The sequence below is a fragment of the Passer montanus genome, unplaced genomic scaffold (genome assembly GCF_014805655.1).
Source record: "Passer montanus isolate IOZ18808 unplaced genomic scaffold, ASM1480565v1 scaffold20, whole genome shotgun sequence".
Lineage (NCBI taxonomy): Eukaryota > Metazoa > Chordata > Aves > Passeriformes > Passeridae > Passer > Passer montanus.
The window spans coordinates 9,171,225-9,186,999 of NW_024366592.1; the positions used below are offsets into that span (position 1 = coordinate 9,171,225).

Below are 15,775 nucleotides of genomic sequence, written 5' to 3' on the forward strand. Positions count from 1 at the left end.
CATATAATTATAGACCTATAATTATAGATTACATGTATATATAATAGTGATACTATTTTTTCTAAGTGCATACTGTGCTGCAACCTACCAGCCACTCAGTTCTGGGCCAAGCCATCCCATTCCTGGCAGACAGCCCTACCCACAAAGACCCAGCAGGGTACCCACCTGCAAGTGAAACATCTCCCAGCACTGGGGATTTTAGCAAACAAAGGCAAAGTGTTCTCCTGGCTGGGGAAAAATGGACCTGTCTAGAAGGCAGGTAATAAGTGCACTTAACTTGGGGAAAAAAGAAGGGGAGACCTTTCTTTATGGGGGGAAAAAGGTGGGAAGCAGGAATACAGTTTTTGCCCTTTCAGAAGGCACCAAACCTGTGGTTATGCTCTTCTGACACGACCTGCACACTGCCAGGAACTCAGGGAGGTTTCAGTTCACTATAAGGCTAAGAGCTCTTTTATTAGGGAAAAGAGCTTCTCATTTGTATTAACAGCTGAACTGATTTCAGCTCAAGGCTCTCTTCATCCTCTTACAAAGCCCTAAACCCAAGTGTGTTTGACAAGTCAGTTCACAATAATGCCCTCCTAGGACACATGTGGCTGCAATTATAACCAGGTGGTGGTATTTCAGATATTGTCTTCACATTGTAATATTTACACTCCCCCTAGGGAACTCCCAGTCCAGTCATACCTTCCCACATGAGTTTATTTTTCTGCTCTGTATATTGTCAGCCTAAACATTTTCTTTTCAGAGCCTTAGAAGAAAAAAATTCCCACTCTGTCTATCCAGCTCATTCAGAGATAGTGGAGTAAGCTACACAAAAAAGCAGACAAACAAATTCTGCTTAACATCCAAATGCAAGTATTAGACAGAAAATACTTGTAACTAGAAAAGTACCTGTGTATTCCCTTTCATCAAACCTTCTGCATTTAGGGAAAAGAGCTGCCAATCAGTAGAGGACAGGAGTAGGAAAGGCAGACAGGGATAAAGAGAGAGCTGCAGCTTGATGAATAGCAAGGGAACTCCTCTGGAAGGTGGGCTTGTGTGCACCAGGGACATGGGGAAAAGCAGACATGCTGTCTTCTATAGCTACACAGGCTGAAGAGCTTTACTCTGGTGAATGGCTCTCTCTCCGTTGTTTCTACTCTGTGGCTAAGAATCTGAAAAACACTGAATTCTCTAGGAGAAGACTTTGAAACAGCCTGTGAGTTTCCAGTGAAACCCAAGCCTCCTGTCAGAATCTCAGTGCTGGAAAACCTGGGACTGACCTCGCAGCGCTTTCCCTCTGCAAACCCCCACGTGCTGTGGTGAGGACATGCCTTGTGAGCACACCTGACCCTCAGCTCCTCACCAACAGCAGCACATTTCAGAGTCATCCAGAGTCACGCAGCCCAAATTCACCAGCAGTACCCAGCAGTGGGCAACTGCTTCAGAAGAGGATCACTGAGGCAGCAGCAGATGGAGGTTCTGTGGACAGCCACTGAGATCCTCAAGAAATTAAAAACCAGACCTCATAAATCCACTGGAATAATGTTTCTGAAAATGGGCCACTGTATCCCAGAGCATTATTCACCCAGTGCTGGTGGGAGCCAAAGGGAGGTTCTGGGCACGCTGCTTTGCCTCAGAGACTGGCCACTCTCTACCCCTTCTGTGTGGAAGTATTTTGGAAAACAAATTCAGACACAGACTCTGGCAGGGAATGCTTGTTGTGTAACCAGCACTTGCAGCAAGCACCACAGCCCATTAAAATGCCTGTCAAATCCCAGAGCAGCACTACCAGGGTCTGCTCATCACACCAAGAACACTTGGATAAGAGAGATGCTGAAATCTTTCCTGTGGCTCTGGGAGCACCACCTTCTCTGCAGGGTGGCCTTTGCTTTGGAGCGCCATCTTCCAGCCAGATCTTTCCCCAGCTCCCAACACCCACTGCAATAAAGACTACAGTTTACATTTAATGTATGGGCTGCCTGGTCCCTGGGTAGGAATGAGAGCAATTTTTACCAACATTGCTGTTGTCCCTTTTGTCAGAAGTGATCCCTGACTGCTGGGTGCCTGCAGATATTACATGTAGGGCTGAACTTAAACCCCTTTGAGCACACGACAGAAAGCACTGACAAACCAGGCAGAACCTCACCACCCAGGCAGCATGTGCAAGCCTGGCTGATTAAGAGCTGATATGTCACAGGGGTCTATTTTAATGCTATTTTCTAGCCTAAGGTCCATGAAAACTCCATATCAAAGTAGTTGCTACACTTGACTTCTATTTCCTTGGCAGAGCTGGCTGGCACAGGGACCCATATTCCCAGCACAAGTCCGTGGTTTCCCTCCCGGTAGTTCATTGCCTTTGAAGTTACAACTGGGATGATTAAATGCATTGCTCAGAAAACAGTCATAAATCTCTGTGAAAAGGATTATGTGCCAGTTTTTATGTATAAGCACTTCTTCAGCTTTCTGCAGCACTGAATTCTCATTTACCTGATTGAAACAGCAAAGCAATACAGAAAGCCAGCTTACAGAGAGAACAGTTCAACCACAGGACAATGTTATCTCAAGGCAGTCCTAGTAGAAATGCATTAACTATTTAAGGAAGCACCACAAATAACCTGCTTCATGCCCAGGGTGATCAGCCACCAGAGATCACAAGGCAAATGCCAGCAGAAATTAATATAACTTGACTCCCAAAGACATAGTTTTTTAAAAAACAGACTTTTAATTAGAAATTACAGGCAAAACTCAATCTGTTTCACACAGGTTGAGACATGCTGCACAATGGATTTTTCCCTTGTGTAGCCACAGTACTGGAAATAAAATCTGTTTATCCAGAGGCCTCCTACTTCTTTCCCCTTAAGAAGGGCAGAAGAAAAAAACATTGTGCAAAATGTCTGAAGCATCTCCACTCAACACCCTCCTAACTCTGGAGCTGCACTTTTGGTACACTGTTTACATAAAGCTGGGTAGCCCTCAAAACCTTTCTAGTTGCGTTCTCCCTCAAATTTTGTCTGATACAAGCAAGAATGCTTGAACAGAGGTTTGGGATTGGTTTTTCTATCTCAAATATTGCTTACCCATTGCAGATTTTGAGATCAAAGTTTGTGTTCTTTAAGGTAAGGCCACTGGAGACAGTTCTGCAGTGCACAACAGCCTGGATGGACAGGCTTTCATGGCAGGGCTTAGGAATAGAAGGATTCCCAACACCTTCATTTCTGCCTCCACTGAGAAAGGCAATGACAGACAACCTCATCTTCTCAGACCACCTTTGCCAAGCAACACATTGAAGGCCATGGAAATGTGTCTCTTATTTATGCTACTAAGCTTTGAGGTATTTGGGAATATTGCTTGTAATTTTAACAACAGTAATTTAGTGAGCATGCTGAACAGATGACTGGTTTTAAAGACTGAAAAACTGAAATTATTTCAGCATATTATGCCCTTCTATTGTTAAATAAATCATTATCTGTCTACTTTAATTTATACATTTGTGTTGTCCAAGATTGGAGACAAGTTACATAGAACACATAGGCATTTTCTAGGCCAAACTGAGCCACATCAAAGGTCTATCCAACAGTGACCAGAAGTCCATGCCAAGTAAAGCATAAAATATGATAATTTTCCCCCAGTTCCTAGCTGGGGAGTTGGATGAGCTGGAGTTTCTGAGTTGGATGTGGTCTCTGTATATTTCATAGCCTCGATTTCTTATTTCAACTTGGCAAACCTGTCTTTGACCCTGCATAAACACTCAGCACTTTCCTGGTGTCCTGCAGGAAGAAGCTCCCAGCTCAGCTACCTGTTGCATATCACTTTCCTGGCTTGCTTGGAACCTGTCTCCTCTTAGATTCCTTTGATACACCCTAAGTTCTACATGCCCCCCTCCTCCCCACAGTCATGGATGCACAGACCTCTCACCCCCAGTCCTGTACTGTAGGCTAGATCAGCTCTAAGGGATCACAGATTCTGAACTCACAAGTCGCTGCTTTTTCAATCCCCTAACTGACCCCTACCCCTAATGATGGCCCCAATAAACCCTGCCAAAGTTACAGTGCTCCACTGGGTTCATCCTGTGTCAGCCCAGACCCCAGGTCCAGATCTATCTTCATGAATTTCACAAAGGCTCCCACATATTTCCAAACTACTGTTTTTCTTTTTTATTCCACTGTTATCAGCCTTCCTTCTAGTCCCACAGAGCTGGCAAAGTCTTAGAATAATTTTCAACTCTGTTGAAAAGCATAACATTTACCCTGGCGAGACATGCACAAAAACCACATTTCCAGCTCAAATAAAGACAACTCTTTGAAAACAGAAAACTCCCATTTGTGACCTAAATAATCCTCAGAGTTACAAAACAACTTGCCCACAGCCTAGGACTAACCCTTTCTTCAACTACAGTAACAATGCTACTGATCACTTCAAGAGCACTACCCCAAACTGATCCTTCTTTTAGTTTCTGGTCTCAACACCAAACTTAGCTCCTCCACTGCCTTCTTCCCAATTCAACCCAACTTGCAGTTAACACCTTGGCTTCAGTGCTGTATCCTAATCACTGCCTTCAAAACCTTGTTAAAAGCTTCCCACACCAGCTCTTCACATGCTGCTGTTACTGTAGGTGTCCATAGGTAAGGAACACACCCTGCTTAGGAGGAGCTCCTCTGAAGTTGGACCATGAACACAAATGCTTCTGCAGTACAGTAGCAGGGCATCCCCCAACTGGGGAATAATGTGCAATGACTCCAGTGACTTCAGAAGGCTGAACAATTGCTTTATTAAGCTATACTATATTATACTATATACTAATACTATATATATATACTAAAAAAACCCGTGACCCCTTACAGACAGTCACAACACAGTTTTGACCTAATTGGTCAATCAATCCAAACAGCCATCACCAGAGTTCAATTAACAAATCGCTTTTGGTAAACAATCTCCATAACACGTTCCACATGTTTTTTCTTCTTTCTCTCAGCTTTCTCACTGCCTTCCCCAGGAAAAATTCTAGGGAAGTTGTGCCTGCTGCTCTCTGTGAGGAGAGCTGTGGCCACACCTGCAGCCCTCCTCTGGACTCTTTCTAACAGCTCCGTGTATTTCCTTACTAAGGACCCCAGAGCTGGATGCAGTGTGCCAGGAGGGATCTCACAAGAGCAGAGTAGAGGGGCAGAACCATTTTCCTAGACCTTTCTGGAAACCACAGCTATGCCACTTGAATCTTGCTAGCTCCACCTGACATGGCAGTCCTGCCCTTGGGATGAGTGGCACAATGCCAGTTGGGCAGCAAGAGCTTCAGCTTTGGCCACAGCAAGATAAAGTCTCAGATGAGAGTTCCAGTTTGAGTCTGACAGAGGAGGAAGGAGAAGGTTTGCTGCAAATACAAGGGTCAGAGGGTGCATCATGGGCTGTCAGTTCAGAGACAGTCACTGGGTCTCAGTGTACCTGCAGGACTGACACTGAGACCTGCTGAAGAGATGGGTTTCCTGAATGGAAGATAAAGCCTTCTGGGTAAATTGGCTAAAAAGAGGATTAAGATCAAGCTCAGCAGAAATGGAAGAGCTGGGATAATTAAAGGGTTTTAGAATCCCTTCAGAACAGTAATAATGCTTTTTACTGGAATGGATTTCCTTAATTAGGTCTGGAGTGGGTAGGTGTTACTGGACTGCAGGTGAAGCCAGGGCTGCTGCTGGGGCCAAGGGAGGACCTCAGCCAGCAGCACTCTGACTTGTTTTTCCTAAGGCTGTTAATAAAATCTGCAGTGCCAGTGGTAAAAATAGTCACTGTTTCATACCCCAGAATGACTTAGCTTTGGGGTTTAGAAAACTCTCTCCTGTCATTACAAGAGGCAAAGAGACAAACAGGCAAAAAAACATGTGCAGCACAGAAGAGGTAAGTGAAATTAGGCCAGGCTCATTTGTGACCCGGTGACCCCCATCTCAGCATAAACATATCAAAAAGGGACAGCAGCAAATCCTTCATGCTGTGCTGCACTAAGTCTGGTATTAATAACTCCACCAGAAACAAACACGTCAGAGCTTTCCAAACAAGACAATGTGCTTTCTGGAAGCACTTTTAGCCTTGATGGTAATAGGAGCTGTTGCCACGTTATCATAAAGGTTCCCCAAATGAGATCCAGTCCAATTCTGCAGCAGATGTTGAATAAGGATTGCTTGATCTTAACCTGCGTCTCAGCTGCAATTTCACTGGTGGAATGAGGAGCCAGCAAGCCAGAACTGACACATTGGAAAACTGCTCCCATTTTCATTTGAGACATAGGAAATTCCTCCAGAAGGCTCCAAAGTATCTTTCAGTAGCTAAAAAGAGCAAACACCCATGGCCCATCTGCATTCACTGCTCAGTCACTGATATTACACCAAGAAGCATGGTCACCCCCTTTTTATACAAACTTCAGCTGAAGCCAAAACGCTGCACGCTTCCATCCTACATCTCAGGAGAAGCCAGTTTTAAAATTTAGGATTACACCTCAGTTACTGGGCTTTTCAGTCCTGTGCTCAGGCAACTTAACTATATTCTTTGGCATTGCATAAAAATAAGCACACATTTTTCAGTAAGAAAGCACCTGTAATGCTACAGGACCGGCAATGTGCTTTGGGGTTCAAATAGTTTTGGTTGCTTTCTATTACAGTAGAGAGCAATACGAAGAACTGAGTTAAGGCAACACAACAGGTTTTTTTTATTGTCATCTACAAACCATTTTAGTGTAGGAAAATGTAACATCAAGACTATCACTGAAGGGGGTATCGGGGACAGACAAAGATGATACAGAGACTATCATCAGAAGGCATGAAAAGACTTTATTATTAGAAATCTATAGTTCTTAGAGAAACAATGGTGGACTTAAGACTTGATTGGCCTTTAGGAATCTTCTCTCACACTACTGGTGAACTATGAATAGCTCTGGAGAATCGTATCTATAAACAACAGTTACAGACAGAAAGGTAATAATTGTTTTAATTCTTTCCTCTAAGTTTCCCACAGCTTCTCACAGCTTCCCAGGATTTTCCTGGGACAGCTATGTCTCTCTCTGTTCAGAGAATATGTGATTACCACACAAGACCACACTTTTGAAAACTTTTGTTTGACTGGTGTCATCATACCTCGTCAGTAAATATGGTGAGAATGAGGCTGGATTGTCCTGCTCTGAAAACATTGGCATGGAACCTCCCATTATCCAGAGGCGGAAATACAACACGAGGATCACCTTCAAAGAAGAACACCTCAGTTAGCAATGAACTACTAAGAAGAGCTAAGGCCTCCAGCAAATGGGTTTTTTTGTGATAGCTTTCTCTGCTGTGAGTTTAGGCAAAATGCAAGTTTTGCACCTTACAGAGGGTGGCAGACCTGCCAACCCTCAGCACAGAGCACACTGTGACTTTGTGTGTCCCTCTGCCTGTCTGCATTACTGACAGCAACATCTCCATACCCACCACAAGGGCAGCATTCTTAAGACAAATCTGTCACTCTGCTGCAGTGTAGACTGCAGAATTTCAATATTGACCCCTACCTAAATCCAGAGGGGAAAATCATGGGTGATGTCTTAAAAGTTCTTATAATTTATCCATGCTGGCGTCGGTGTAAGGACAAGCTCCACCTGTGCTTCTCATGCTGTGCAATCCTAATTCCTAGGAGAATTTCTGGAAGCTGCCACTCCTTTACCTTTCTGGTAACCACTTGTCAAAGGACAAGCAAGGGAATCTGGCTCCTGGAGCAGCACAGGGAGCTGCACACTGGAACATTCCCATGGAAGCGCTTGTTTTCTCCCCTGAAACATGTTGGGTCCTGTGTGGAGCACATCGAGCAGCAGTTTTTCTTGCAACTGTTACCTGCACTGGCATTAACAGCATGTCACTGACAAGGCAGCCCAGTGCCACAGAGCCTCATGCATTTAGGGCAGGAAATACCTGCAGATGATTACATGGTTGCAAGGGCAACCACTATAAATCAAAAGGTTTGAAGTGGAAACACAGTAATATTCTTGTTTCTGTGCAGTTGAAGTTTTCTAGACTAATTCCCAAACCTTTGTATGAAAATCTACCATGAGAGCTTTCTGATTCTTTTGAGATACCACTATGCATTGTTATTCTCATCAAATACACAAAAATACATGGTCAAGTCCATTCATACTTACATAGCTTATCACCAAAGCAGCTCTCTTCAAAAAAGGCCTTGCAGTATACAAGAAATTCTGGTTGTTATTTGCAGTCAGGTAGCTGAAATACAAGGAAACAAATGTTTGTTGAAGTACTTTGGAACACTAACTCATTTTTCAATTGGAGAAAAATGTGTACATTGATTTAACCACCCAAAATGCAATAATAATGACATCACTCCTACTCTTCAAAGGTCTTTCCACATAAGTAAAATATTGAGACTAGTTCAAGTAATCCATACTATAATACCTTGCAGTTTTGCCATCAAAGTTTGGTTTCGGTGTGTTTGCTGGTTTGGATTTTGTTTGTTTGTTTTTAAATCTTCAATTAACCCCTTAATCCTCAGAAAAATCCCAGGTGTGTCTCAGTGAGATTGCTGTTTTCAGACTCCCAGAAGACTACACAGAGACATATTTTTAAAAGGTCACCCAAACAGAGCAATTCAATTTTAGACTATGATTAAAATGCAAAAACTCCTTGTTCCCAGCTCTCTGCTCAGTCTCTAGAGAGGAGCATAACTATGTAGCAGAACTGATTCTAAGCATTTTTTGCACGCTTAAGTTTCATCACAAGCCTGCTGACAAAGTGCTATGATAATTAATTGCACAGAGACACACACGTGGCATACTGTTGTAGGAATGTTCATAAAACCATTCCTGTTTCTCAATGAGTAAAATGAAACCGTGTTTGGAGCCAAAACTATGCATTCATTTTAATATAGAGTAGAAGCAATTGCCAAAGTCTAAGGAACTTTCTTACTATAACAAACAGTGCCATATCCATGGCATTAATTTCATGATAATTCTGTGTCTATTGAACCTTACAGATGCTCCATCATTGTAATAAAGCAATGACAAAAAGAAATAGAGAAGAGACAACAGGAATATTTTAAGCACATAGTAGGTAAAAAACTATTGAAAAAGATGACAACTTATTTTAAGAAGTTATATATATCAAGTCAACAAAATAAATTCAGAAGGAAAACCTTTGCAGGTTCTTCTGTATAACATATAGTCAGTATCAGGATACTCTATTTAAATTATTTACAAAAACTGCAGTTTGTATTGCAACACCTTCAAGCAAGCTACCTTTCCAAGCATGAAATCCTCATATGCTTCTCCTGTGAACATATAAACCACATCTTATTTCCTCTCCAAATTCCTTAAGACAGTCTATCACCTGATTGCTTCCACCCTTCAAGTCTTTGAAAAAACAAAACTGAAGTACTTCCTAATGCAGCCAAGAGTCTTTAATACCTGGAGTTTTGTTCAAATTTTCTGTAGTAGGAAGCTTGCAACCCTGGTCACCATGGCAAGATGAAAAAAAGATTACACTGCAGAAAAAAAAGCACCAGGGCAAAGCCAGCAAGAAACAGAGGCAGCATTTACCAAGATAAAAGAAGTACATCTGGATGCTCTGTACAAAGGAACTGCTCTTCAGAAAACTTTCCCTAAGTGCCATGCCTAAAACTAAGGAACTAAACCACACAGCATACAGCCAGCCAGACAACTTTCAGTCTTTGGAGTCTACTTACTAGGAAATGTTGACATTTAAGCAGCAAACCTGACTTAAATGTCAGACTAGTCTACAAGGGCTGAATGCCTCAAAGTGCAAAGTTTCTGGAGTTCCCACTGATTTTAATCAGGCTGCAGCCAAGTACAAGGGAGATGAAACTAAGCCTTCAGCTTTGTCCCCCCATGAAAGGTCAGGATGGCCTTGAAGAGCTCACCATGGCCCAGCACCAAAGCCCACTGGAACCAAAGGGAAAGCTTCTCACTGACTTTAACAGCATTTGGACCAAACCCCAGGCTTTTGTCCCCTACTGGAACCCTTTATGAAACTCAACCCCCTTGTGAGTTGCAGCAGGAAGTATTTGGTTGCACTTTCTTTACATTTTTATGTGTGGAGAGAGGAGAGCCCTCTATTCATCACACTGCCTGACTCTTCAAGAACCTGTTTTCATTCACTTTTACTTTTAACTCTCTGCAACACTTTAGGCAAGAATTTTCATTGCAAGTGTTTGCTTTAGGTATAATTATTCTGGGAAAAGGTCAACTAGAACAGTTCAGGTCTTTCTCCAAAGCTTCAGTTACAGACAGAGGAGCACTTTTATCAGTGTCAAGAAGTCTGCTTGCCTCAACTTCATCCTTGAGAAGCAGCATCACCTCACACCAGTGACCCAAAATTTGTGAGGTGGCCATCATGTCCAGGCCATGTTTGCTCTCCTCCAGAGAAGCCACCTGTGGTCAGGTAATGAGTAGTTCAATTAAAAAGTAAAACTTTTCCATTTTGAGAAAGCTGCTGTCCTGAAGTCTGTCTGGAAACCACAAAAGGTAACATGGTTCAATGTTCAGCAAGCCTGCTCTCCACCAACCAGATCGACCTGCAGGAGTGGCACGCAGGGACAGGTCACACTCAATGCCTCAAAGCTTTAGAAGAACCACGTGGTTTCCCAGAGCACCTTACTGGGCTACAACTTGTGTCAGGGAAGGTAGCTAGTAAAACACCTCACAGCTGGTGCAGGTGAAAGAACACACAGTTTGGGTAATGAAACCAAATGAACTGCAAACGGGACCTGGATGAGGAAGTTTGTTAAATGTCAGTAACACACAGCATGGAAAATGCAGTAGCTTTTACATGTAAAATTGCAACAGCTTTTTTCCATGTGAAATCTCAGCTTGCAAACATATCTAAGGTTACACTGAACCTTGCACAGACAACCTTAAGATCAGCCAAAGCTCTTAATTTTGTATGTAGCTAGGAGAAGCAAAGAAATCACTATTTTAACGGTTAAACTGTTTTATACCCCTATTTAACAGCTGTCTTGTAAAAAGTAATTTACCAGTCACATTTCCACACATTTGCCAACCTCTCCAGGCTGCCAAACATCCCTCTGTTCATGGGAACCACACCTGCTCCACCCCAACCAGCACAATTGTGATGCCAAAAACATGCCAAAACACACACACACATTCACTCCCACGTGAGAATAGGTGTGGGACACAGTTAGGGAAAGCATGCTGATGTCAGCACCACACAGCAATATGCTACCTCCTGAGTATGTGATCATTTCAAAGTGTGGGTCTTCCAGATCTCCCTAAAAAAATTATTAAATTAAAGGAGAAAATCCCACTTGTCAGGTTCACTTAACAAGTGCAAGAAGAGCCCATTTGGGCATAGGTTCCACTTCCACTTCATGCCAGCTTTCCCATAAAGCAACCCAGCATGCAATTGCCTGCTTGCTCTCTTTTAAAAGTCTTTCAGGAATACTTCCCAAAGCAACCAGAATCACACAAACAATAAATCCAAGAAAAGCTTAATAGTGCAGGGACTTCTCTCGCACAGTTCGAGCAGAGGCCAAGACAGATATTTGGCAGTCCCAGCTTCCTGAAAAGCACAGCTCATCCTGGAATCAGTTACATCATCAGGGCACTCCAAGGTTTCATAATTGAAGACAGCAGGGTAGGTGGCCCAGTAAAATTCAATATGGTGCAGTTTATAGGAACATACACTTTGCTGGTACCAGATGGACTGTGGGTTAATCAAAACAAACTTCTCTAAGAAGCAGGCAGCTTTTTTAATTTGCCTGTGCCATTGGAGGCACCTCAAGCTTAGAGAACAGTGTGAGGCAGCTCTTCAGCTGCTGCTCATTGCCACGGCTCTGGGAGCTATTGCAGACCACTATTGGAAACAGGTTTATCCCACACTGCAGCTGACTCAGCTTTGGCAGAAAACGTGAGCTTGCTCTGTGCTCTCTTTGAAGGCTTTCTCAAGGGAAGCTAATAAACAATTAAGATCTGTGATGGACTCTCCATCAGGAATGTCTAAAAGACCATACAAGTATGCAATAGAACAAGTGTTGGGATATCAAGAGATTTTGGCCAGGTCACTTCACTCTAAGAGGATCATTGCTCTCATTTATACTCTGCTTAGGAAACAGATCCACTTCCCAGCCAGAGTTTTGAACTAGCACTTTCAAACCCCAAAACACAACACAGTACAGGGTTTAAACAAAAATAGGTGTGAAATACACAGACTTATCATGGTCAGGACACATTTAGGATCAGTTCCTAAACATCTTGCTGGTTTTGAACAGGTATATAAAGGCATAGCAGGACTTCACAGGAGTTTCTTGCAGAACCAGGGGATGTCCACTGCCAAATCATATGAATTTTTCCCCAAATATTACACATGACATGAATAGGATTGGTTCATTCCTGAAGAGACACAGCAACAGCCTATAGCCAACACAAGGCAACTGATCCCCTGGGATGGAGGAGAAAATCATTGCCCATGCTGATGATATATATAAGTATGCAGTAGAACAAGTGTTGGTATATAAAGAGATTTTGGCCAGGTCACTTCACTCTAAGAGTGACCTGGCTCTCATTTATACTCTGCTTAGGAAACAGATCCACTTCCCAGCCAGAGTTTTGAACTAGCACTTTCAAACCCCAAATACTACAGGAAGATATTGGAAGGATGAATAACAAACCAAGGCTGTTCTCTTATTCCTAATTATTGATAACAGTAAGACACCTCTAATCAAGAACATTTTCTAACTTAGATGGGGATATTTTAAGTGCCTTGATAGATGCACACCTAATCCTAAACCAGCTTGACAGACTCCCCTGCAGAGAATAAGCAAGTTTTACAGGAGCCACACTCTGTCTATAGAGACCACCTTACCTTTCCTACTTAAAGAGGACTTCCTTATCATCTGTCCAGACAGCTGCATCTTTTATTGGTGAAGTATCTTTTCCACTAGTTCAGCCTATAGTCCTCCTTGAGGACAACCCTTGAAGAGAAAGTCTGTGTATGTGATATCCCAGAGAGAAAACAAGAATAAAAAAATCCATCATGGAGTAAAAAGAAATGAATGGGAAAAAAAATCAATATATTCTACCATGTCTGGATATTTAACTTGCTTAAAGTACTTGTCAATTCAGGGAAATAAAATACCAGTCATAGCTGCAGGTTTTGCAAGGGAGAAGAAAAGCCCTCCTGCTTCCTTCTTTATGGGTAGTCTTGACCTTGCCCACAGCATGTGTGTGGCATCCTTGCTCCGTATCTCCCTGGAGAGCCTTAAACCCCAGCTACCACTACCCATGCAGACCTAGATGCATAAACACACACAAACAGGAGCAGTTTTACAGACCCTTATGGGAGCCATGGAGAGGTTTTATGAAAGTCACAACTGTTTTAACTCATTTTCACTGATAATGTCATGTATTCTTTGTGCACATTTTCAATTGTGACCATATTTGGAATTCTTGCCGTTTATTGGCTTTTTGGGGAAGGCAAGGGCAGGGCATACACAGCAGAGAAGTTGATCCCACTCATGCCTTTTCCTTATTCTCTTAGGCAGTACATGCTTCACTCTGTGTGGGATGAAAGTAGAGGAAGAAAACTGGGAGGAACAGCGAGAGAAGGAGAGAGAGGCACAGTAAGGGATCAGGAATAGAAAGAGAAAAAAGGAAAGTAGCAATGCACTTAACAGATCAAAGACATGACCGAGAACATAAAAAAGGGTTTCTCCTCATACCAGACATTCCACCCATGTAAGGAGGAGACAAAGTGGAGGAGGGCTAACAGGAAAAATAAGAGACCTCATCAAAGTATGGCCGCCAGATCCGCCAGATCTCGGGAAACCAAAGCACCAAGCCTGCAGTTTCAAGCTTCCATGGATTTCAGCCTTTTATTTCCTCTGCAGCACACACACTTGAGGCACAGGCTCATTTTTCCCTCTCCTAGCCCAGTGAAGGGCTCCTATAGACATATTTCAAGTAACTGCACTATAAGCAGCACTGATAGGAGCTTTGGCTGCTCCCCACATTGAGCTACAAATCCCTATTTACAGCTGCTTGTACTTTTGATAAGCTTTATTCATTCAGGCTGAAAATTTTCTCTTGCAGGAGTTTATGTTAAGATGAAACTGTTTTCTTCCTCAAAATTATCAGGTAAAACAATTTGGCTTTTCCTGAAAAAACAACTGGAGAGATTTGCCCATGTTGACCAAGTTCTGAAACCACTTTATTGGGAAAACTCAGTGGTTCCAGTTTGGAGCAGGGATTTGTTGCTTAGTAGAGGGACTGCAGAGATGCTGCTGGTTTTGATTTCAGTGACAACTGACTGTTTCTGGGCACGTGACAAGCCATGGGAAAAGATCTCTATTTGCAGCGCTCACTAGAGACCTGTAGCAATTCTCCAGGCTCTGCAGCCCTACCAAACACCATCGAGAAGGAACAGCATCAGACTCCTCCTGCATTGCTCCTCAGAGCCACTGAGGTAGGAGATTGTCTCCTGCAATGCCTGTATCCAGCCTGCAGACCATTTGCTGGGACTGCAGATGGCTAAAAATGTGTCTGAAGAAGAGGCTATGTGAGTATGTATTACAAGGAAGAGAGGGGATAAAAGGAGATGAAAGGAAGGCAGGCACAAAGAAGAAGTGGAGGGGAAAAAAGATGAATCAGGAAAATATATATGGCAATATTCAGACCTTTGCTGCTGTCAGAGATCCAGTGGCAGTATCCAAAAAGTCAGCTACCACTGGAGCTCCATTCACTGGTGTCCCCAGTGAGCACTCAGGAGCTGCACTGAAGCACAGAAGCAGGAATACCCCTGCTTTCCCCAGAGCAGCTCCACTTCCAGAAGCAGCTGTGCTCTCCCTGAACCAGCCCAGCAGCAGCAGATGAACCCAAAACCACAGAGGGCTCCAAAAGACTGACTGCTGCCTTTGTGGCTGCACGGGGAAGGTCAGGCAGCACTGGAATACAGCCACCCCCAAAGTACAGCACCACATCCATGGACCACACTCACTCTGCATGTCCAGGCTTAGAAAAGGGGCTGCTGGCACAGGCAGGGAGCACAAGGTCTGCATAGTATCTAAAACACTCCCTAATCACACAAAAGTATCTTACCTGACAGCTTTTATGGGAAGAAAGGATGAGATTATCCTCCTCTCATGCACAAGGCTCAGTTATCCTGAGTGTAAATTATTGAGGTGTCCCTGGGAATCAAGTGTCCCAGTAAAAATTTACAAACAAGCCATAAACATGTGGAAGCCTGCTGCCTTGCTTTGATGCTCTCTGTGAAGGGTTTCATGCCACTAAACACACACTGGTCCAGCTAGCTCTTAATTTACAGAAGGAACCATGGTAGCTTTAACATTATATATGTCCAATTAGGGAATTAAGGATATAACGTTTTGCTGTTGTCTTTGACAAAGATGCCAATAAGCAAACTTTAAAAAGAAAAACAACTAACAAACAAAAAAAAATGCAGAGAAAGAACACAGAAATTAATTTCTTTTAGACTGTCACTAGTTTTGGTGATCTCCTTTCTACTTTATGCATCATCCCTAAAAATGGGACAGGCCCTGATGAGAAGCACAGGGGTAGGTAAGAGTCAGCTGGTCCCAATCCCAAACCTAAAACAACTTTTTAAAGAATTTAAAACATTCTACTGATACAGAGTTTGACTTGAGGAAGGAGGGGAAGAAAGAAAATATTTACAGGCAAAGCTGCTCTCAATCAGGGCAAATACTCAGTTGTGGGTTGTTGAGTTTTTTCTTAAATATCTTTACTCAACTGAATTATATTTTATAAGTCATCATTTGGAGTCAGGTC

General features: G+C 42.9%; 1 protein-coding gene across 3 annotated transcripts in view; it reads right to left on the reverse strand.

Moving 5' to 3' along the window:
• TMTC1 (transmembrane O-mannosyltransferase targeting cadherins 1) overlaps window positions 1-15,775 on the reverse strand; it is a 140,041-nt gene that overhangs the window by 78,558 nt on the left and 45,708 nt on the right. For all 3 annotated transcript variants that reach the window (XM_039707848.1, XM_039707849.1, XM_039707850.1), the window contains exons 6-7: window positions 8,126-8,207; window positions 7,095-7,198 (exon numbers count right to left, since the gene is read on the reverse strand). In XM_039707848.1, the coding sequence (XP_039563782.1) occupies window positions 7,095-7,198; window positions 8,126-8,207 (186 nt within the window). The remainder of the gene's footprint in view (window positions 1-7,094; window positions 7,199-8,125; window positions 8,208-15,775) is intronic.